This window comes from Gymnogyps californianus, chromosome 1, assembly GCF_018139145.2.
Source record: "Gymnogyps californianus isolate 813 chromosome 1, ASM1813914v2, whole genome shotgun sequence".
Lineage (NCBI taxonomy): Eukaryota > Metazoa > Chordata > Aves > Accipitriformes > Cathartidae > Gymnogyps > Gymnogyps californianus.
This window is the reverse complement of record NC_059471.1, coordinates 163,803,432-163,827,353: the sequence shown is the minus strand read 5'-3', so window position 1 is coordinate 163,827,353 and position 23,922 is coordinate 163,803,432. Positions and strand designations below refer to the sequence as shown.

Here is a 23,922-nt window from a genome sequence, read left to right as displayed (position 1 = left end):
TCTGCTGGCTGGGAAGCTCTGTCTCTCCTTCTTCCCCCACCCCTCCTTAGAGAGCAATGTTCTTTAAATGTGCTTTGTATTTCAAAGCGGCAGGAAAGATGCAACAGCCCAGAAAGGAGTCTGGTCCTCAAACAGTCTGTTGCTAATTGCAATGTTCCAAATGATCGTCATTTTGACTTTCTACTTTTCTGTGTTGCATGCACTGAGGTGATTCTGCATGACTGCTATGTAGTGCTTCTGCTAATACTGAAGATAACATCCTTGGAAAAAATGATAGGAAAAGAAAAAAGAGTGGACATAAAACTCATTGAAGGGCTTGGACTTGTTTAGTGTAGAAGTGACTTATCCTAAGAGTGCTTAAAACCAAATTTATATCCCCTCATCAATTTAGTGAACCCTGCACAGGACTGTACTTTTTTTACCTTCAAAAGTGGTATTTCGGAATTCGTTGATGAAACTGAGAGGTGACACTGGGCTCTGGGAGAGGATAAATTTCTTCAGAATATGTCCAAACAGCAAGACTGCATTAAAATAGCCAATGACAAAGTCATCTTCCATCTAGAAGAGGAGAAAAAGAAAAACGGCAATTTGAGAGTTCATGTTTCTGCCTTAAAGCTACAATATCTTTGGTGGTCTCCATTTGGCAAAAACGCCAGCATGGAAGACCAGAATCTGCTGAACACTGAGTAGATGGGCAATGCTACATCAGCATTCTTGCTTGGAAAAATAAAGGTAAACAAAATATATTTTTGGTGTATGACGACAAGGAAGTGGTGAAAACTTGTAAGAGGCCAATGTAAAGCTCTGGTATGCTGATCCTGGCGCAAAGGATTCAAGAAATCCTACGTTGTAGGTTCTGGGCAGGTCTGCTCAGTGGGACCCAAAGCCCCTGGCTTTGGATTAGACTTTCTGTGTAGATAATCTGGTGTGGTGCCAGCAAGTCTGAGCTTCCAGATGGCCACAGCTCAGGGGCAAGGAGCTGTGCCAGAATTTCCAGTAGGCTGCCATAGAGCTGGCACCCAAAAAGCCAGCTTAGGCCCAGGCTGGGGGATCAGGAAGCCCTGTAAATCCAGCCAGAAGCTTCAGGCTGCCTGCTGGAGAGCTGGAGCTCAAAGCCACAAATCCTGGGAGGAACTCCACAGGTTTAGTCTTCTTCCTGGGCAGACAGCAGGAGTATCAGTTTCACTAAGCAGATACAGGGTTTGCATAGTTTCTGCTTTTCAGGAAATTAAAAAAAATATATATTTCCTACAGAAAAAAAAGTTCCTGTTTAACTGGAAAGCCCCTGGACAGAAACAGCGATGGTTGCCACCACTTATACTTATCTGCACACAAAAATCAGTCAATTATTAGTTCTGAACTTACCATGCTCACATCTGGATTACACCTATAGATCTTCCTTCAGTGATGCCTTGCAGCTACATATAAGATTGTCAGTCACTCAGAAGTGGAGTCAAAAGGCCATGTACCTATAAGTCTCCCTCATGCCCCGTGAACATGACACTTGCAGACCAAATTAAAAGCTTGAGTTGAACTTCACAAAGCAGGAATACGAGACCCTGCATGTTTGGCTTATGATACTATATTTTTACGTCATTACAGCAGGACAAAATGTCATCCTGCAATAATGTAAGAAAATATCAACATAGAAGCATGATGGGGGATGATTACAGCTGCATCTTTTGTTTTCGTTTCCTAGTGCACAAACATGAATGAACTGAATGCAATAATCAGATATAAAATAGTGTGATTACCAGGACGGCATCCTCAGTCTTTATGGTATTCAAACTGTAATTGGCTGGTGGCAGAGTCAGGACAAGTACATTCTGCATGTAACGGGCTGAGTTGTTGTTTCTGAAGTACGTGTTACTGCAAAGCAAAGCACAAGAACCCCACGAACAATCAGCAACAGGGGCAGTGGTAACCATGACAGAATCACTGTCCTCTCCCAAGTGGCACTGTTATTTAACAGGTTAAAACAGTAGTTCTAAAAATGAAATTTCATCATGGACAAAACTCTTTGTGTTGTTCATTCCCTGATGCCAGCTTCTGTGCTTAACTACATTAAAAGGTAGTATCAAAGAGATCTGGCAATCTGAAACTCAAAGGTTGCAGTGAATTACTGTTATTATTGTAACTGTTTGGTTTCTGTCCTGCTTATTTCCTCTTCTTTCAAGCAGACTCTTATATTTATTAAAACTGAGTCTCTTCTTGGAATCCACAGTACTGCAATCTGTAGTTTCTTCATGTTATTGTGCATGTTTCTGACCTCTTCTGCACTCTTTTGCATGTTCCTCTAATTTTGGTATTTCCTGCTAGAATTGATCAGAGCAGGATTTGCACTAAAAGCATTTAACAGGAGGGCATGAAACAATCAGAGAGGTGCAGAGAGCAGCTTATTGATTTACTTAATTCAGTGAGCTAGGAAAATCAGAGGAAACTATGTGAACTTGAAAACTATGCTAAAACAAGCAGAAAAGGTTGTAGCTTTCAGGTATCTTTGGTTTCATCACCCTGACAGGCCATCTGGAAGTGCTTTGCAGACTGGCAACCACGGGATTCACATGTTACAGAGGAATTTAGCAATAGATATTAGTGTCAAGTGGCAGCATCTGTCATTGCTATAGCTGGACTGATTAAAAAAATAATTGTATGAGCCTTCATCTCATTATTCATGTTTGATCATCCTTTTATTTTTTCAGTCAGTACTGTATTAAGAATTTTTTGGAGACCACAGGCTCCACTCCATAGCCATCAGATGGGATCCTGACACCAGAGCCCTGTCCCTGCCTTTCCCTGAACCTTCCGACTTATACATTGTACTTTTCACCCTGAAGAATTTCAAAGTGCTTTTCATTCAGGCTCAGACTGAACTAGCCAGGTGAAAAGGAAACTTCATTAGACTCCACCAGACTGGATAATCCTACAGCATCCCACCTCCCCTGAGGTAGGCTTTAACACTGTGTTTGTGTCCTGGCTGCCAGAGGGCTCAGAGCTGAAGAAAATTTAAATCCATCACTTTGTCTGAGGGACTTGACTCCTGGAGAAGCATGGGACCTTGCCTACTGTCTTCTCCTACAGCTTGAGTTTGGATCTAACACATGTGTCTGTGTTTTGTTTCTGTTTTAAGAAGAAGAACATGATTTGAGATATTCAGCAAAATCAGGGGTATGTAGCAAATTTAAGGAGGGCAGCATATAAAATGGGCTGAGGCAGCTGGGTATATCAGAAGGATGCATATCACAGCAGAGAAGACCCTAATCACCCTCACCTATTATAAGGCAACAATTATAGATGCAACACCAGTAAGTAAAAGCACTCACGTATGTAGTTCCCATTGTACATTTGCAAAGAGATAGGAATTGTGGCCAGTTGCCTCAGGAAAAGCAACTGGGGGTTCCTAGCGCCTGGATAAAGTGGTGGAAAGTCTAAAGCTCTTAGAAGCACTTCTGAAAAATATATATGGTGAACTTGAAAGTGTACGGGACAGAGAAGATCCTGTTAGAACTTGAACCATAGGCTCCAGTTTAGACCCAAAGGTTAAATGACTGAAGTCATTAATCCGAAGTGCCTCAGGCCTGCCCTGTCAACGTCAGCTTTAGACGTGAGGGCTGGAAAGTCCCACAGGCCCTGGAAGTTCATGGATTCTTTTGCTACATCAACAGTGAAATAAGTAAGATCGAGACATGGGCATATACATTTGCCTTGTGATCATCCATAGGATTAAGCTGCCCGCACAGTCCTGGGCATGGTTTTGGTCTAGGTCAACTAGCTTTCTCCCAGACGGTGACTTGCTATGGTGACCGGAGCCATACCCAAAAAGCAGTTTGGGCTTCTACACTTATCCACATGGATGTGAGCTGTGCTGTGTCACTTAGGCTTAGGGCCAGAGGTCAGCTCTCGGTCCTCATATACAGACAAAGCTTTTGAGGCTACCATTGATAAGGCCAGTTTATATCAGTCCTCATCTATAAAGATTTTGTAATTAGTAATATAAAGATGAAATTGAACAACAGAAAACTTAGGTTGTCTACTAAGAAACGTCTCTGAAAAGTTAGATTTACGTAGTTATAAAGATGTTGAAGAGACGGTTATAAAATGGAAGAGTTATAAAGTGGAAGAGACAGTTGTACCACTCTTAAATCATTTAAAAATGGAATAAACGGAGCCTAGGAAAAAATACTGTAAGCCACATTTACATAATTGTCTGATTGGGCAGAGTGTATGAAAAATGTACAATATATCATATGAGCAACTCATGACCATTCTGACTTTGGACTCTGTGGTTCTCTCATGGCTTCCTGCAGTGAGGAGTCCACAGGATGGTGTTAACCCTACCTGCTCTGTCACTGCCTTTTAGAAAAATATTATGTGAACTAAAAGGAATGTTGTAGAGGATGTGCCACAAATTAAACACTAAGCAGCTTAGATAAATGGCAAGACATGAGGAAAGATGGCAATGGAAAACATTTTGTGAGAGCATTTCTTCAACAAAACAGTTCCACTCAGACTATTTCCATTATCTCTATCCTTCAGCAAACTGCAGAGAAAAAAGGAAAAGCAAAGGTGATACTTTACTTGAAGAGATCTATCAGGATGATAACAATGTCCTTATCCACTTCCCCCGTCCCTAGGTCTGTGCTGACGTCAGCTGGAGAGCCACACATGATGATCACTACAGATTGGGCAAAAATGGAGACAGATTGGTGAAAGGTACAGACAAGAAGAGGACATTTGCCGGCTCCCCTGCGCTTAGGTAGCAGGCAGTAGAGCAATGCTGGGCTAAGGCACGTTACCTGCGCTGCGCTGGGACCCAGGCACAGAGCCACAGCCTCTCTGCAGCAAGACCGGGATATTTGAGGGAAAGTGGTAAAAGGTGCCTCAACGCCTGCACCATTTTCTGTCTGATTGCACCAGAGAACTACCATTATCTCACTCAAATCAGCGTTAGCAGTTCTGATGCAATACAGGCCACTGAATATGAACATTTCCAAGTTAAATGGCATTCAAGTAATACTTTCATTGGCTTGCTTATTGCTCTCGCATTCACTTGGCCTGCTGATGCCAGGTGCTTAGTTTTAGGAGAAGATGAGGTATTTACTCATCCATTTTTCTGGTTTAGATGGATCAATTCCAGAAGAATTGCCCCTTGATGGCACAAATGATGCCCATATATGTACCAGGGCTGCAAACACAGGAATGGTAGAGAGCTAAGCATTCTTGTAGTATCTAAGGCCCTTCTTAGGAGTTGTGATTCCTGGATTTCTGAATCTTTCACAAAATGGAGCTTGTGCCTAGATGGGATAATTCACTAAAAAATCTCTCTGGAACCAGGATGTTCCCCCATATTTTATGGGGATGGAGAGAGGAATCTAGGAACTTCGTGCCATTTTATGTTTGCATCCATGTGAATTGGAATATCTGCATTTCTCCACCATTTCTGTGGAAAGACTATCCCTAAAATATAACTAAGGGGTAGGTCTGATTTCCTGGGAAAAGCAACTTACCTGCAGGGGAGAGTGCACCCTCAGCCCTCCCTTACCATTGCTTTTCCGGTTTGAATCTTTCACAGTTTCTTTAAGCTGCTCCGGAGTCCTTAAAATCTCCTTGAACTTCAGTTTTTCAGAGAAGTGTGTGATTCCAGCCTCTAGCGCATTCATGTACCTGACACAAGGGAGCACAGATATTGTCAGAAAATTGCTAACTCCTCACATTCTCCTAAATAAGCCAAAATGCGAGATAGGCTATTTACAGCACACAAGAGTGTTTGTAAGGCGGTATGGAACATTTTTTTCTGCAGCAATAGAAGAGAGAAAATCAATACAGGGCATGAAAGACTTAGAAGTGTTTGGAAAGTCACCCAGAGGTATTTGAGCCTGGTTGTACAAAGGATGGGTTTGGAGAATACAATGATGTAAAAAGACATTAACAATTAAGAAAAGAAATCAGGGATATGGGGAAATTACAGTAAGTGAGACTAACTGGGAGGCAGAGCCTGGAAGCTCTGCTGTTTTAAGATGTCAGTGGTAATCTTAGAAGACACATGTGAAGGTTCAAAGGAGTAAATGGGACCTGCAGAAAGAACTGAGACAAAAACCACACATGTACCCTGACTGTGAGAGAAGTGAAGGAAGGGAAGTAGCAACAAAATCCCCTGTATGGAGTCAGTTAAAACTTGAAGAGGAAAAATGAGGACAGCAAAAAAAACAACCAAGTGAGTAAAAGCTAGCCAAAAGATTAAGCAAAAACAGCCAACTCCTAAATACTATTCTTGCCTCAACATGTTGTGTCTGAGAAGAGACATTCTGTCTGAAATAAAGTTAATGCAGAGGGAAAACCAAAAGAAATCTCTTTGTTTTCAAACTGCTTAACTTTTGATCTAGCGACAGAGATCGCAGTCCGATAAGGTACTAAGTATCTTTTGCTTCCCATTTTTTTTCAGGAACAGAATCATTAACCATTAATTTACAGGAACATATGCATAGGTGAGACATAACCTGATTTTGCTGTCACTGTGGGTATTCACTTATTTTTATACATATATGGGGAAAACAATTAGCCCATGCATTATAACTTGTACTTTAGCAAAAATGGATTTTTAAATTAGACAGTTCAATAACCTTCAAGCTGACAGTTTCTATTAAAGCAGAATGAGATGCATTTTTACAACTATATTAGCATGAAAAATGGGCAGAGATACAAAATTAATTTTAAATTTTTTGTTAATTCAACAATAAAGAAAAGGAGCTCAAACAATTTTGAAGTCATAAAGAAGGTCCTGAACAGAAGTATTAATAAAGACAAGGTAAGAAACACTTGGGAAATAACTTACATGCATTGACTTCCCTGAAAGGTATGAAACCTGCAGGATTAAAGGGATTTAGCTAAAGTGTGTGTAGTGCATTGGCAATTATAGCTGCAAACATGGAGAAATAGGGGTTGTAGTAAGAGATAAGCAAAGTGCACTGATGTTTCAAAGCATCAAAGAGAGGTAATCATAACAATTATATTGTGTGATCAAGTTGCTATCTATACTAAAAAAGAAGGAGGAAACAATAAAAGTCCCTAAATATCTACAAAACAGTGAACTGGAGATCAGTTTTTAGGCCCCTTAATTCAGAAAAAAAAAAAATTCTGTATACAAAATATTCTGTAAGTACATGCTTATATCACTCTGAAGCCAATACAGTCATAAATTTTGCTTAAAATTCTGCAAGTTCCTCAGGTTATGAATTGAAAAGATAAATAATAGTTACTTCCATGAACTCTTGGCTGCATTTGAGCTACATTTCTAAAATTAGTAGGAGAAAAGAGATTTTTTTTTTTTAAATTAATCAGCATTTTATATCCCTGTCATGGTTTAACCCCAGCCGGCAACTAAGCACCACGCAGTCGCTCGCTCACTCCCCCCACCCAGTAGGATGGGGGAGAGAATCGAAAAAAAGAAACCTCGTGGGTTGAGATAAAGACAGTTTAATAGGACAAAAAGGAAGGAAAAATAATGATAATAATAATAATAATATGACAATAATAATACTAAAAGAAATAGAATAAGCAAAACAAGTGATGCACAATGCAATTGCTCACCACCTGCTGACCGATGCCCAGTTAGTTCCTGAGCAGCGATCTGCCCCTCCCAGCCAACTCCCCCCAGTTTAGATACTGGGCATGACGTTCTATGGTATGGAATATCCCTTTGGCTAGTTCACGTCAGCTGTCCTGGCCATACTCCCTCCCAGCTTCTTGCACATCTGCTTGCTGGCAGAGCATGGGAAACTGAAAAGTCCTTGACTTCAGATAAGCACTGCTTAGCAACAACTAAAAACATCAGTGTGTTATCAACATTATTTTCCTTCTAAATCCAAAACGCTACACTATAGCAGCTACTAGGAGGAAAATTAACTCTATCCCAGCTGAAATCAGGACAGTCCCAAAATTGGAAAAAAAATTCAAAGGAGCATAGAAACACTCACATGAGTTGCAAATTAAATAAGAGTCAATAATAGAAGAGTAATGATAAATATCAGTATATTAAAGAGTCTGTCTATCTAAAAACAGTCTTTGGTTTTAGGCAAGAGGAAAACCCAGCGTTCTTGAGAATCAAGCTCAGGCTGATGTTTCAGGTCACAAAGTGAAAACTGTCTCCTTTCCTCCAAACTGGTGAGAGCATAGCTTAAACTCTGCAATCATTGGGGGTCATTTTGTTCCCAGAAAGATATAGTTTGAACTTTGGAAATGTTTTGGAGTAACAGTAGTGCCCACAGATCAAAGCCATTAATGTGGAGAAACATTACAAGAGCTTGATAAGACCCCTGACCTAAAAAGGCATCTATGGAGAGCCCAATGGAGGAGCCTCTCATGTCACACTATTTACATCAAGGATGCAGTAAACAGGTATTTCCAGCAGGGACAAGATGTGGGCCATGCTGTCCACAGGAAAAGCCAAGGCTTGAGAATACTTAAAAGTAGACTGAGTGAAACATTCAGATATGCAGTACAGCTAAAGGGTATAATTCATTTTTTCCTTCTCTCATTCCTTGGTAGCCATAAGGTATCTCCCAAAATGTAGGACTTGAAGGACAGCTTGTAAGAACCATGTCTGAGGATGGAGACGGAGTTTATCAACAGCCGGGTCAGAAGTGAATCGGGATCTTACCAGAGGCATGCCTCCGAGTTTTCGTTCCTCTTGTAAATGTAGGCAGATTCCCAGCTTGTTGTTTTGAATGGCAGCCGAGATTCTTTCCAAAAATAATAGAAGAATTCATTCACTTTCCTGGCTGGGGTCAGAAGGCGGGTTAGGTTTACTTTGTAGTCACAGGACAGTCCAAAACTCCCTACAGAGATCAGAGGCAGGCTCAGTATTGTTTCAAGTCTGAAGGGAGAGACAAGAGGACAAGTCTGAATGGATTGCTGTCGCACCAAGGCAGCTACCACATGATTTCCATCCTCAGCTCCCTCTTGTCTTGTGCCCTGCATTAGTTTAACAGCAATTTGAACCTGAAACAGAAGGCTCCTCAAGAACACAAGCAGATTTCAAGTCAGTATTGGCACTGAAAAGCCCTGTTGAACTGGTCCAGGCAGCTTCTCTCACTGCCCCCAATTCCCCATGCCTTTTTGAATACCATGCACCATTTCAGCCCAAGGGCTGTGACAGGAGTCACAGGCTCAAGGACGCATCTGATTCGGCTCTCCAGCTGCCATTAACATGGGATGGATTTGATCTCTTTATTGGGGCAGTGCTGGAAGGTGACAGCTTTTTGCCATCAAAAAAGCTTTACTCCTACAGCTCAAACGAAAAGTCTTTTAGTTTCACTATGGCATATTTTAGGAACTGTACAACAGCAGCAGTCAGGGAGAAAAACTAAGGCAACCCTCTGCTGGCAGGGAATTTGTAAAACAAAGATATTTTTTATCCACAGAGACAATAAGTTTTTAAGGATAAAAGTATTTTCCTAGATGCTGCAATCTTATCAGACTAGACTCAAAATATTTAGGTCTTGTACAGTAAGTGCTTTTTTATGACAGGGAATTTTGCCCGCAAAAAACATGGCCATTAGAGTTGTTAGCATTATTGTGACAAAACTTTATTTTCCAGGTAAAGCCCACTTACCAAATCACAGGGTTTATACTTGTTGCAACAGAAACAGTCACAGATGATGTAATAAGTAATGCCAGGGAGAGTATTTCACTAATGAAACGGACATTTTTCTGACTGACTTAGAATAGAATAGAATAGAATGGAATAGAATAGGACTAGGCTATTTCAGTCGGAAGGGACCTACAATGATCATCTAGTCCAACTGCCTGACCAATTCAGGGCTGACCAAAAGCTAAAGCATGTTATAAGGGCATTGTCCAAATGCCTCTTAAACACTGACAGGCTTGGGGAATTGAATACCTCTCTAGGAAGCCTGTTCCAGTGTTTGACCGCCCTCTCAGTAAAGAAATGCTTCCTAATGTCAAGTCTAAACCTCCCCCAGCACAGCTTTGAACCATTCCAATGCGTCCTATCACTGGATACCAGGGAGAAGAGATCAGCACCTCCCTCTCCACTTCCCCTCCTCAGGAAGCTGTAGAGAGCAATGAGGTCACCCCTCAGCCTCCTTTTCTCCAAACTAGACAAGCCCAAAGTCCTTAGCCACTCCTTATAGGACATTCCTTCCAGCTGTGTCACCAGCTTTGTTGCCCTCCTCTGGACACATTCAAGGACCTTAATATCCTTCTGAAATTGTGGGGCCTAGAACTGCACACAGTACTCAAGGTGAGGCTGCACCAATGCTGAATACAGCAGGATAATCACCTCTTTTGACCAGCTGGTTATACTGTGTTTGATGCACCCCAGGACACGGTTTGCCCTCTGGGCTGCCAGGGCACGCTGCTGACTCCTATTGAGCCTGCTGTCAACCAGCACCCCCAGATCCCTTTCTGCAGGGCTGCTCTCCAGCCACTCCTCTCCCAATTTATACTTGTGCCTGGTGTTACTCTGTCCTAGGTGCAGAATCCCGCATTTGGACTTGTTAAATTTCATCCCATTAATCATTGCCCAATGATTTCCTGAATTAGAGATGGTCAAGAAGTTGGAGGTAGACAGTTGGGCTAATCCCGAACCACTCTTGTTACTTCCACTGTTCTGTCGCAACATCCCAGCAGCCGTTGTGCTTATAGAGCTCTTGCAGTTAACACTCAGCGTCACTTAATGTCCATTTGACAAGCCAAAGATGAAACCCGGAGAGCGGCGGCCGAGCGCAGGCAGCAGCCGGGCCGTCGCAGGCCTTGCGCACTCCTGCCCCGCTGCCCATGGAGCGGCCTCCCCACAGCACCCTCCCCACACTTAAAGCGCTGTGAAGTAAGGCATTTGTTCTGAATTGCAAAGCGATTGCACCATGGGCAAAAGCCAGCTGCCTGTTTGTTAGTGTTCTTCATTGCTTTGCATAAAGTTCCACTATTCATAATTTTTACTGGTTTAACTGTGTCAGAGTCCGAGGAAAAGACTTTGGCATCATTCTGGGCAGCTCCATATCCAGCAGATAGAAAAGCAAACAAAGTTAGGAGGACCAATTAATAAAATGGGGTATATTGCATAATATTTTACCATGGTCCTATACATATATAAGACTTACTCTTTTGATTCTTCTATAAATCAATCATCACATGTGTTCACCAGTAACATTGTATTCACTTCTGGTCATGCCACTCAAAGAAAAGTATAGAGCTGAAAGCAGATAAAGCTTAAGGTAAAAGTGTTTCAAATCTTCCCAGTATCTCTCAGTGACACCAAAAGGCTACCAAAGTTTAAAAAGGGAAGTGATTCACATGGGTAAAAATATGGATTTGTACATCATGACTGATGGGGGGGGGTTAACTGATTTATGCTAGAAGTCTGTAGATTCAGCTTACACTTTTCCTAATATCTGAGAATGAACATATTAATGTATAATAGAATATAGAACAGAATTATAGAGGTTCATGTATCATACAATAGTAGGGAGATGAATGCTTCCTCAGGCAGAAGAGTTAGGATGAAACTGGCTGCTCCCTATGTAAACACTCTTTGCTGAAGGTGGTTGGGGTTTTTGGATCTTCTCTTGACACATGTAACTCAGGCTGCTCTCAATGACTGAACACCCAGCCAGAAGGACCCCTGTTGCTGCCGTACTGCGATGTCTCCGTGCCTCAAGCTAACATCTCTTTCCTGCTGCAGTTGCTGAAGAGTTAAGCGTTTTGAGCCCTTAATCAATCAATCAACTTACTGTCAGCAATTAGAAAAGTTTCTAAGCTTTGGGATTAGCTTAGCAAGAAAAGCAATGGGATTTCATCAATGGGCTTTGGAAGGGGATTTTCTTCTCCCTACCAAACATAGTGACTACGCATAAGAGTCTTACTGCCTTGACTGTAGACCTCGAGGTGTCTGATGTATCCTAAACCCCAATGTCTTTGCTGGCTTGTTGTACACAAAACAACTTTGTTCAGCAGTTGATACCTTTAACATCACAATATTAGGGAGAAGAGTAGGGTACTTACGAGACCATTTGGTAGGTGGCATAAGTGCAAGCAGGTCCTATGACGACACAGCCAAGTGTGCCACCATCCTGCAAGGGATCAGAAAGCGTCAGTAGTGGGAACAGTGCAGAGGACTGGCAGAGAGAAGGGAAGGGAAGAATGAAGAAAACTTTGGGATTTGACAAGGAGTCACAGAATTTAGCCAGCAAAAGCAAGAACAGAGTAGCAAAGGAGCTACAGAAAGGTTAAAAGAACAAACCTAGAGTGAAGGAGGGAGGACTCTCAGAAAGCTAAGAAAAGGCAGAGGACAGAATAGCGCCTGTGAGTATGACCTTCGTTAAGAGACAAACAGCAAGTTAGGATTAAAATGTTGCAATTGTTACAACTGCACGTATGAAATCACACACCCCAGCAGTGCTTGCATTTGCAGAAGACAGAGGTTGGATTTACAAGATACTGTGTATCAGAAAAATGATTAGTTATGTGCATATGAAGCTTGTATGAAAAAAAATCCTTCCATGACCACCAAATGAGGCCTGACTAGTGGCTTTGTGTGTCATGAGGGACTTCTTAACAAAGACTATAACATGTGCTCATACATTGGTAGATTTGAGAATTCACATTGGATTGACAAAGCTTCACTCAGAGGTGACAGTTATTAGACATGAGAAAATCCACCGAAACATGGCTTCTTGTAAGGCACCAATTCTAACTGAAGCTTTTCCCCATATTATGGTATTCACATAGTTTCTGCCACGTGACTTCTGTGATTTCTAGTGAGAAGTGAGCACTTCATCTTTGCCCTCTGGGCATAGTTCCATACGCGTTTCTTTGGTATCAGTGCCAGCCTAATAATCTCTCTGCCCACATGTTGCCATCCTCGCACAGCTCTCTCCTTTTTGTATTTGTGTAAACTGATGGTGAACCAGATCAGAGTCTGACCCAGTTGGAAATGGACCTTTTTTGCTCTGCTTGGGCTGTTTGAGTGTTTGGGTTTGGGGTTTTTTTTTTGGTTGGTTGCTCGGTGTTTTTTTAATGGATTGCTTTGGCTATGTGGCCACACAAAGAGCTGTGCAGGTATAAAAAAGATGACAACTTAAGCATAGGAAAAGGAGCCTGCAGCAGAAGGCTGCTTTAGCCAGCAGTGCCACCAAATATCTAATGACAGCCTCCAGGAAGCATTCATAGAATCTCGCTCCAGTATTTGCCTGCTTGTCTTCACAAAACCTACAGGAACATCTTCTCTTAGAAAACTTCACTTCCCTGTCAAATTTGTTTGGAACTGAACAACAGGATCAAAAGTTAATAAGGAAAGACAGAGACATGTGCACACATGCAGAAAGAAAAAAATTCTTGTCTTCTTAGGAAATCAACTTAAAGATGCCTGCTACTCACATAAATTTCCTTGATGAGCTCCACACCTTCACAGGTGCTGGTACGACACCCTTGTGAGACATAGAGTGACGAGGTAAAGCTGTGGAAGGTGGCATTGACTGTAATATTTTCCCCTGTAACACAAACGTAAAAGTAAACAGCATCATGAGTTGCAGACAACCACTAATACACTGTATCCCTCTTCTTCTGACGCAGGTCTGAGCAGTCTTATGCTAGGATGTCTCCGACCAAAAAGCTGCTAGAAAGTCCACCTACGACCTAACCCCCACTACTTAGGATGAGACTGTAAAATTTTCTCCAGTGTGGACTGCTGACTTCTTCTGCTGAGTGTTAGTACTTTCAGTACAAAGTACTTTTAGTGGTGGACATTATTAGAGACATTTTTTAAGGCTCTGTAGGAAGTAACTGAGAGACCACTTTCCAATAAAATTGGACAAAATCTCTTCAACTGGAGGGCAGAAAGGGAATAGGTATCATTTCTTTGGAACCTCTTTTTCCCATGATATTCTAGAGAGTGACAGTAGATTGGTGATATTGAAAGGAGAGTAAAGATATCAAAATAAATAAAAGCATCATCTGCAGTGACTCTAAATGAGGGAAAAACATACGGACTGCAGATTCTTCACACTTCAAGTCATAATGTGATCAACAGATGGGGTCAAGAGGAAAATTATTTTCAGAAGTAGAGGCTAATCCAGCCAGGAGAGGAAGCAAGGGCATCCCAGTTACTGCACTAGATGGATCACTGGTCTTGTCTGATCCAGTTCAGCAATTCCCATGTTCCCAACCCCAAGTGAACATCTCCATGCAGGAAGAGTCTGCCCAAACACCATGAAAGCAAATATGGTTCTGCCCATCTGTAGAGCACTTCTGTTTTTATAGAGGGAGGTAATTATTTCTGTAAGATCTACATAAGGTGAACGGACAGGCAAGGAGCCTGAGGAGCAGTTTGCTGAAGGTCAGATGAGTAGAAAGCTGTGGCACAAAGTCTGACAAGAAACCACAGCAGGAGAGGGATAACCAACACCCGTTGCCTTACCTGTCATCGGGAATTCATTTTGTACCCTTTTCAAGGCTTGCTTCACGGCTGATTTTAAATTATCAGTACTTGATGGGAAGTCCGAGCAATTCATGAGCATCACATTGATCACATAACTGTTGTTGCCACACGCATTTGAACAAACTTGCTGCAGCAGCTGGAGCGAGAAAAACAAAGGCCAAAGGGCCAGACCCAACATCCGTTGCTTCATTATTGCTCAGTTTAGACCCATTGCGTGTGCTCTCTCTTTTCTTTTTCTCTTCCAACCCTCTTTCTTTCCAATACTCTACATTGGTTTTGTTCCTGGATAGGACGAAAGAAATCTCCACGCCGTAGGTTCAAAGACAGGCTGTACGATCCTTCTCTCAGGCACTTCCCTATCCCACTCCCTGCCTTCACCTCTGCCCGCCCTTCCAGTGTGCTAGGTAGCACTTCTGTTTGTGAAAAACTAGCAACAGCAAAACTCAGGAAAGGAGAGAGGTTAAAGGTTGCTGTGAATGTTTGCTCATGGAAAGGCTGAAGCTATAAAACTGAAGCATTACCCGAAACCTTGTCTGATAAGGCCACTAACTCTTCATCACAGGGATGAGCTGAGAGAAGGAAGGGGAGGGGACAAATGGACTGTAAAGACGACTCTTTAAAATGGAAATTAAATACAAGGTCCGTTAAAGCCTAGACGAAAACAGATGGTTACTTCACGTTTGCACTGCCCTACATCTCTGCTTATGTTGCCACACCATCTCTGCTGGCTGAGCTCATAAATCAAGGGTATACTTTCTTCTGTGATAAGTTACCAATTTCATTCCTTTAGCTTTTACCATCGAAGCACTTTTTGTGTTGGCAAGAATGTTTGACTTGCAGTCTTCCAGACCAAAGCCTTCATTGCTACTTACAGAGTAGACTCAGCACAAAGCTTGTCTGCTGGTACTTACCCAGCATTGGGCACCAAAGCACCTCAGGTCTGCCCCAGACACATTGCTCTCAGGCAGCATAGGTCTCATTGCCCATTCCCACCTTGTCAGATGGCTCCTCAAATGGGTGCCCAACATATTCAACCTCTTGCATCAGGTAAGGATTAGCAAAGGTGATGGCCACATCTCAGACCTGTGGGATCAAAGCTAAATTATAAATATCGTCGCTAAAAGGCACACACTAAAGGACATCGCGGTATTGTTCCCAGGTAGGGCTCTTGGGCTTTCCTGAGTATTTTCCTTGAGATCGGTCTCAGGGAAGGTAGGTAGAATGAAGGGAAGACAAAAAACCCACAAGCCTTATGGATAAGACTGGGCACAAAGAAGATCTGCAAGATAAAAGGAATCAACAGGCAAATTCAAATAAAGTACTGTGATTGGTCTGAATTTGGGGTGTTTCTGCATACCTACAGCAGCTTCTGTTTTTCCACTGAAATGTAGACTGAGGATGTCAGATAATAAATCCATTTACTTTTATTACCTTCCTGAAATAATTTTGAGACAAACAAGGAAAATAATCAGCAACAGTGTAAGTAACAGTGCTTTTGGTATAAAACAGAACTGCAATTCCATGGTTTCTTTCAAAGCCTGTATTTAAAAGGTGTTGAATACACTTCAAATATATTTGCACAGACTTTTTACATGATCCTATTTTAATACCAAATGATTATTGCTTGAATCTTTCTTATACCCAACAACAGAGGAGACCATGAGCCAGCATTTAAGAGCAGACCTTGAACACCCCAGCATATCTAATCTAGCATTTGTAATTAGTAATACAGTAATTCTAAATTAGTAGTCTGTCATGTAAACATCTGGACTAGTATGGCTGGCTAGAGCCACAGACTGAGAATGGAATACAGCTTTTCATGCTAAGATCATCTGCTCATCACTGCCCCGTTTTATAGGTATTTACAAATTCCTTGAAACTTTTCCCATACAAGTCAATAAGAGATTTGTCATTAACTTCAGCAGAGCAAGATTTGCATTTTTATACTCTTCTTAGACTATCTGAGAGAAACAGTTAGCCAGCATGGATAATGCAAGTAGAACTGAGTATTTTACGTTGCTGGTCACACAGGGAGTATGTAATGACACTGAGGTCTGCCTGGTTTTGTATCTATTCATGTATTTATTTGGTTTTCATAGCAGCTTAAAAACGTCCTTTAAAAACAAAAGGTAAAATCAACTATAATCTTAGCACAGCATTTCTTTTTGCTGTCTCCCTTGCCCCCTGCCTTCACGGTGCCACATGGAGTCCCCAGCCAGAACATGTTATAAATGAGTTGTTGACTTCGCAACTTTTTAATTGCCCAGTGTGTGTAGTCTTTCAGTGTCAAGTCCCATGATGGGAGCACACCTTGACCATCGGGTGATGTGGAGCAGGAGGGAGTGTGGCAGGAGGCTGCAGCTGGAGTGAAGCAAGCGCTCCCTGGAACCGGCTGAACACCACACTTTCCCTTGTACTTCAGGGCTTTGCACATCAGACACAGTTGCCTGGCAGACTGATCAGTAACATCTGCTTCATGGCGTAAGAGAGACAAAGAAAAACTGGCATCATGCTGTAAACATGAGAGTTACTGATACTATAGATGATCATGAGGGTGGAGAGAAGAAAAAGTAAACGAGTCATATGTGTAAAGCACAAAATTTGATGGGCCTGCCACAAGCAAAAGCAAAAACTTCTGTATATTTGTGTTTATTGCTGCCTGTGGCAGAGGGATCTTTAGTCGCTGGGGAATAGAAGAGGTGAGACACCAATGCCAGTCCATTCATAGTGCCCTGGCTGCAGAATGAAGCTAAGCTCCCAAGGATCCCAGCCAACTTCATCTAACTCTTTCGTAATGTCCAATCTAGCAGTCTATAAAACGAAAAGGTTACCAGTGACACAAACCAGCCAGATGATACCCAAAAAAATCTTTCATATGTCTTCAGGGCACTGCCCCCCCTATCTCAGTAACTTTTCTCCAACCGTGAGTCAGCTCTCACACTTCAAAGATTAGTCAGGGAGGAATACAGTTCAGAAACCTAGAAGTCAAATTATGTATCAGAGGAAAGAAAAAAAAAAAGCTTTTTGACTCCTACAGATGACTGCAGCTTTAATTAGAAATCCTGTCTTACAACAGAACCGCAAGTAATGGGAGCATCCTGAAGGCAACGCAAAAGACTCTGCCTTTCCCTGAAAGCATGTGATGACATTGAGAAGCAGAGCAAGAGACTCAAACATCACAAATATCCTGCCTAGGGTAACCTCTCCTGACAGCCCCAGGATAAGCCACAAAATTTATCCCAAAAACATCTTTAAAGTACATCTTCTAGAACTACTTATTCTTTCTTAAAAGAGTCGAGGTTTAATCACCTTCTAAGGAATAAGGTGCTAAGAAACTGCATCTGAAGTCCCCGGTACCTTTTTTCTAGCTGTGGATTCTAGGCATCAGCTACTGTTATCATCTTGTTAGAAAGGTAAAGATGATCCCAGCATTAAGTATCTTCACTATGTGCAAGTGTCTATCCAAAAAGTCAGTTCTTAGGGGTACCTCATCTTTGTAATCCTAGCATTATTAACAGCTGATAGAGGTCTCCCCTTGAATCATTGAACACAAATCCTGTAGTTTATCACTTATTCTGCCTTCAGAAGCACAGGGACAATTACGATTCAGATAGGCAGGCCCTGTATTTATTTGTCTGAAGACAAAATTTAGTCCCTCGACAACAACAAAAATACCTGTGCATATGTTGCATAGCTACAAAACACCGTAATAGGTCTCTGTGGGTGTTCTTATAATCTGTGTTAGATTAGAAATACCAACTCAAATTAATTTACCAGAGAACTGTACCATTGGTTTTAGTGAAAAGTGATTTTTAGTGCTTGATTCTACAGCACTATTTGTTTGTTCTGCCCTCTATTTTATTGGATAATAAACAACCAGATATTATAGGGTATATCTGAAACAGATAATCAGCACTGACTTCCTGACCTAAAACTACTCTGAGAGGTTCTCTCAGTCTTCTGGAATATTCAAAGACACTCAGACAGAGAAAAAGAAACCAGAAGAGCAAAAAAACCCAAGGAGTTGTTCCTCTAACTCTCTCTGCCTATGTAAGTTTATGCTCTACAGAACATTTTCCAGTCCTTTTTTAATGGTCCATGTGACAGGGCCTTCCTCATTTCAATGGCTTCTTTTTTGTACACAGTTTGAGAGTCCTGAAAAAAGGGAACGAAAGGCCAGCCTGGGCATCACAGAGTCCCTTTGCCTATTCAGCTCATATTGTAAAAGTGCAACCGTATTCAGAATGAGGCACTGTGTATCTCCAATACCTTTACCACAGTCATTTTTAGGATCTTTTCACTGGCATGTAGCCTACTTTCTTTCTTGCTTAATTACAAATCATTATTTCCACTTGACCACTCAGAGAGGAAAAAATAGAGAGAAGATATGGAATGAAAATTTCAGAAAGCTCAGAAAAGCCAAAGAGTTATGTGAAAGTATCAGCTGCCCCCAGTCAGTCAAACTACTACTGTGGAAGTTGGCACCAATACTCCTAGTAAGTCTGAAGACAATGGAGACATATTGTCAGCTCATCTTCAATTTCTTTGGTACCAAAGACAACCAACGTAGCATTTTTCAAGCAACTGTTTTGTAAAGAAACATGCATTGTGATACAATTGTCTTATTTTGCAGAATAAAATATTTTGACAGTGTCCTTTAAAATGGAAATTTTTTCTACATATTTGCTACAATTATTTATTTTCTCAGTGTCATTTAATTATGAATGTTATGATCAACTTTTGAGTTTCACAATTGTACATTGTTTTATATTTTCTGCAGAGCTGGGAACTTTGATCGTACACAAGAATCTGAAGTTCCATTAAAATAAAATAGATGCTGCAGGTCTCCAGCATCGCAGAATTGGGAAATGTGAAGAAAGGACATTAAAAAAAATCTGTAAAGATATGTAAATAAAAAGAACAGCAGATGCATTTATGTATTTAATTCTCACTTACTTAAAAAACAAATTTCCTTGGTTTCAGTGGCCATGCCTATGTTTTTGAATAAATGAGGTTGCCAATATTGTTTCCCTAAAATACAGAATTTTTAATATGAATTTTGCATGACACATCATATGTTGTGGTAGTTGATCATATTTAGCCAACAGGATAAATGTAGAAAAACTGTGAACAATGTTATTTTCAAGTTCTACCCACTATTACTAAGCCTGATTCCAAATTATTTTGATTGTCTGGAGCTTTAACAGCTTTTACCTTGTCTTTAAAAAGATTTAGAAAATCACATTGAAGAAAAATAAAATAGAAATGTTTCAGTTTCCTTTTTTTCCAGTTTTGTTAGAGGTTGGAATCATAAATGTGATTACAGACAGAAAAGAAAACTTTACAGTACTGTAATGTCTGTGTTTATTCAATGATGTCAGTAACTTACAGGTCTAGACTGTGTAGTACAAAGATGTCTTCTTCAACTTTCAATATTACAGAGACCAAGGACATGAAATCATTTTTTTCTGTCTTTTAAATGATTTTTACAATATTTCTGCTACCCAGATTTAGAAAACAGTAATGATTGACAAACGTAGCTGTATAGTATACATGCATAGCAGCTGTATACATGTATATAGTATACATGTATAGCAGCTGCATAGTAGCTATGCTGACTTTTCAGAACCAATGCTTTTTTTCTCATTTACTACACAGGAACATAAAGAAAGACTTTACAAACATTATTCCTTGGGACTGAAACTATCTACTGATAAACAACAAGCCTGTAAAACAGCATGCAAATATGTGGGTCATGTGTTGCATGATCCTGACAGTACAGCATGATCCAGATCCAGTACAGATCGTAATAAAGTAGACGTCCTCATTATATTGCTATTCCCATGGGTTATCGAGAGTTTAGATATGTTCTTGGAGTTCATAGTTGCTGCCACAGGTTAGAGTGGAATTACACTGCAAAGCACTGGCTGTTCTCATCAGAAGTTACCAATCTAGTAAGAGGAAATCTATAGACAAGGATAAGAAAAGTTGTAATTGGAATTGCATCATGCTACCAGCAGCTTGGGTGGTGGCCCCCTCTTCCCATTGATCTATGTTGCCACATACCAGAAGATGAAGCTAAATATGTGATCTATCATAAATATCTAGTGCAATTAAGAAAGTCTTCTTCCTTTTAACCCTTTCCCAACACATACACCATTTGAAGTGAATATTATTCATCCATCTAGCTTGTATACTACCAAAATAAATAGTGAGAAGTCTTTCCTCTTAACTGCTGATTTTGTACTCTTTCTCTAAAGGACTTTGTTTCCAGAGTGACAGGACATATTTTTCTTTTCAGCGTGAGAGTTAGCCTCTGTTCTAGACTCAGTAGGATACAGCTCTATCAAGTGACGAATGTAAGCTATCTATCTGTAATGTGCAAACATCTGTTCTGTTTTTCCTTACGAAGGTAAATGGCTCAAGTGTGTAATAGTTTGTGTCTTGGACACATACCTCAGTTTCCTTAAACTCTTTTTATTAAACATTATATATGTCTATACTATGTGATGGGATGGAGTTATAAGATCTTCAATCTAGTGCACACTTGATCCTGTAAATCCATATGGCAGTTGAATACTGTGCAGATACATCAGCACACGTCCTGGACCAGTACAACTGCATTCGCTGGGACGTAGCCCTTGCAATGGTGTGGCTTTCTGGCTTGGGTAAGTTTGTGTGGATCCAGCTAATCATGCATTGCATTTTCAGTTCTCACACTGACTTGTGCTGGATCAGTGGATTGTCTCGCCTCCCCTCCCTTGGTTCTGTACACATAAACTTCCAAAAATTTACCTAAATGTGATGCTGAAGTCCAATACAAGGACAGCTTTTAAGTTACTTTTATTAACTTGACTGAATCTTGATGATAGGTTGGGTGCTGGAAGTATCAGGAAAATTCTGAAGGTGCAGTTCCCACAAACCCATACAATCACAGACATAAACACCAGTGGAAACTAGAGAAAGAGGTTCCCCTACCAAAATAAAGAAAAAAATTATGAATTTTTGTTTCACCATTTGGAGGTCTTTAATTGACATGAGTGCTGTCTGCTTTCTTTAGCAGGGCAATAGAGACCTGACAATAGCATTAAACACGCACATGATCTGTCACCTCTGCAGGCTGGTCTTTTTTGTCAATTTACATATTTCACCTTCTCTCATCATGGGTGGTCTATCCAGGGCAGATTAAGGCTCAGATGTTGCTGACTGCATAAAAAAGCAGCAAGTATTCTTCAAGTTCCTTGCTTTTAAAGGAATCATTTCCCATTGACTCATCTCAGGGGATTGCCTTTGTAGCTTTAGCAGGGGAGCATTTAATTGCTCTCACTTTTACATATCATTTATCTTGAGATGTTGTCAGATGCATTTTCAAAGATACAAGAGGCAGAACATGGTGAAGCATAATTACTGAAAAAACATGATCTTACCCAGACGTTACAGAAATTGAAGCATGTGATTGTTTCTGATGCAAAGGTCACTTCCTAACCTCTCGCTTTGGTTATATGATGATTTTTTTCCCCACTTCTTGCTTTTCCTTTCTCTCCCTTTTTTCTTTCCTTCCTCTCCTTCCTCTCCTTTTCTAAGACCTCACTTTCCACTCTCTGATTTTTTATTTAAACACCCATTACACTCTCTGGTGCTTATCTTGGTGTTTAGTCACAGGTGCATGACTTCCCTTTTGCTGCTATCAGTGTAAATCAATTCCCTCTCTCCCAGCAGCTCTGTGTGGGAATAAACATGATCATTAATCATTTTACAGCTCACAGACTCCAAGATAATGCCACTGGCTAATAGGATGGTGATGGTAAGAACTGCAGCAGTTTTCCAGCATTATTAATAGAGTAGCTGAACTTCTTGACTTGTTGTCATCTTGGCATTTCATATGAGGAAAAGATTGTAACATCTCTACCTACTTTGGTCTGCATCTTAATAATAATTTCTACATCAGACATGCTAAAAATATTTTGGTCAATTTGATGCTGGTGAGAATACAGGATTAAATTACGTGTCCTCTGACACAATTGACTTCAGTGAACATTAGATATGAATGGAGACTCCTACTGCTCTGAATGGGTTTTGGACAACTCCAGAGTCCACACCAATTGCCATAATGCCAAATTTTAGCATTTTGCCCCCTACTTATATTGCTCACACACTATGTACAGGTAGCACCTCTACAAGTAAGGAGATAACTTAATTTTTACGCTGTGTTCAATCCATGGCCCACCTGTTGAGTCGTGCAATTTATAATTAGCAGCCCTTCTGATGGCAAAGTCTATGGTTTTGATTGATTACAATCACAACCAAACTCACCACCTTGTCCTTTAATACTGCTGTAGACCTCACCTATAAAGGGATGATCTGACAGGCAGAGTCACAGCTTTGCCTGCTGAGAACGTGCCAGAAGAACTCCATTTGATTTATGCTGAAGCAGCTAAGAAGGATCCTTGCTATTAAATGTAATCTACAGTTCTGCTTTACGTATAACGTGTCTCCAGTTTTGTAACTGGAAGCCAGACCCTTATGTCCGATTAGAATAATTTTTTACTTCCTCATCTTGCAGGTGAGTTGAAGCTCAGTTGAAGCTAACCTTTTTGGAGGCAACAAAATTACACATAAAGAGGTGTGTGTGTGTACAGGCAGTGCTTAGGAGACTTGTCTCCAAAGCGTAGTTAAGGTTAGAAGTTGTCTCCCATCTGAGTTCCCCCTGACAGGCAGAGAGCTGGCAGCAGAGAAACATGTCATGCTTCTGAGCACTCCCCACTCCGCATGATCACAAAACTTTTGGTCAAGAAAATCCCTCCCACAACGCAGATAGATGCTAGAATCCCACTGGTGCCATGCAAAACACTGTCTGCCAATAAAAAGGAACTGGTTTGGCTGCTATTACTTTTTATCTCAGTTGACACTGTCCTTCTTGTGCCCACAGCTAACCCACTGGCACTGCACTTCTGTTAGCTCTCACACATTCCCCAGCTTTGGTCCCACCATGTAAGAATTCAGGAAGCCACTGGGAAATGGGAGAAACCAGTAGAGCAGCTGAGAGCTTTCTTCCACTTGAGTCAATATTTTAGCTGTATTTAGTATGTTAATTCTTAGAACAGCAGGATCTTGTGAAAGAATCTATATAAAAAATGAAAGAAAGCAATGTAGTAAAATTATATTTTCAGTTACATTTCTTAAAAAATAGGAATCTTGCCTAATTGTACTGTCTGCTTGCTTGTATTTCAGTCAAAAATATAACACCTTCATCAGTGATACCTTCTGCTCCGTTTCTTCTCCTTTACCCAATTTACTTTGGCATTTGTATAGTAAAAAAACCTCAAACCAAAATCTTCAGTTTTCCTAGCTTACTGTACAGAGCCAGAATATCCTATGGCAGTATTGAAAATTACTGCGAGGTATTTACAACAATTATTATTTTCTTTCAGTTTGAAATGAAGTACTTCTGAGGCATTATTTAAGAT

The 23,922-nt window shown here is 40.8% G+C and overlaps 1 protein-coding gene across 1 annotated transcript in view; it reads right to left on the bottom strand.

Moving 5' to 3' along the window:
- Positions 1-14,645, bottom strand: part of GUCY2C (guanylate cyclase 2C) — a 48,327-nt gene extending 33,682 nt beyond the window's left edge. The window contains exons 1-8 of the mRNA XM_050903784.1: positions 14,435-14,645; positions 13,396-13,508; positions 12,022-12,089; positions 8,657-8,872; positions 5,543-5,664; positions 4,579-4,675; positions 1,755-1,869; positions 423-558 (exon numbers count right to left, since the gene is read on the bottom strand). Of these exons, the coding sequence (XP_050759741.1) occupies positions 423-558; positions 1,755-1,869; positions 4,579-4,675; positions 5,543-5,664; positions 8,657-8,872; positions 12,022-12,089; positions 13,396-13,508; positions 14,435-14,645 (1,078 nt within the window). The remainder of the gene's footprint in view (positions 1-422; positions 559-1,754; positions 1,870-4,578; positions 4,676-5,542; positions 5,665-8,656; positions 8,873-12,021; positions 12,090-13,395; positions 13,509-14,434) is intronic.
- Between the last annotated feature and the right edge of the window lie 9,277 nt (positions 14,646-23,922).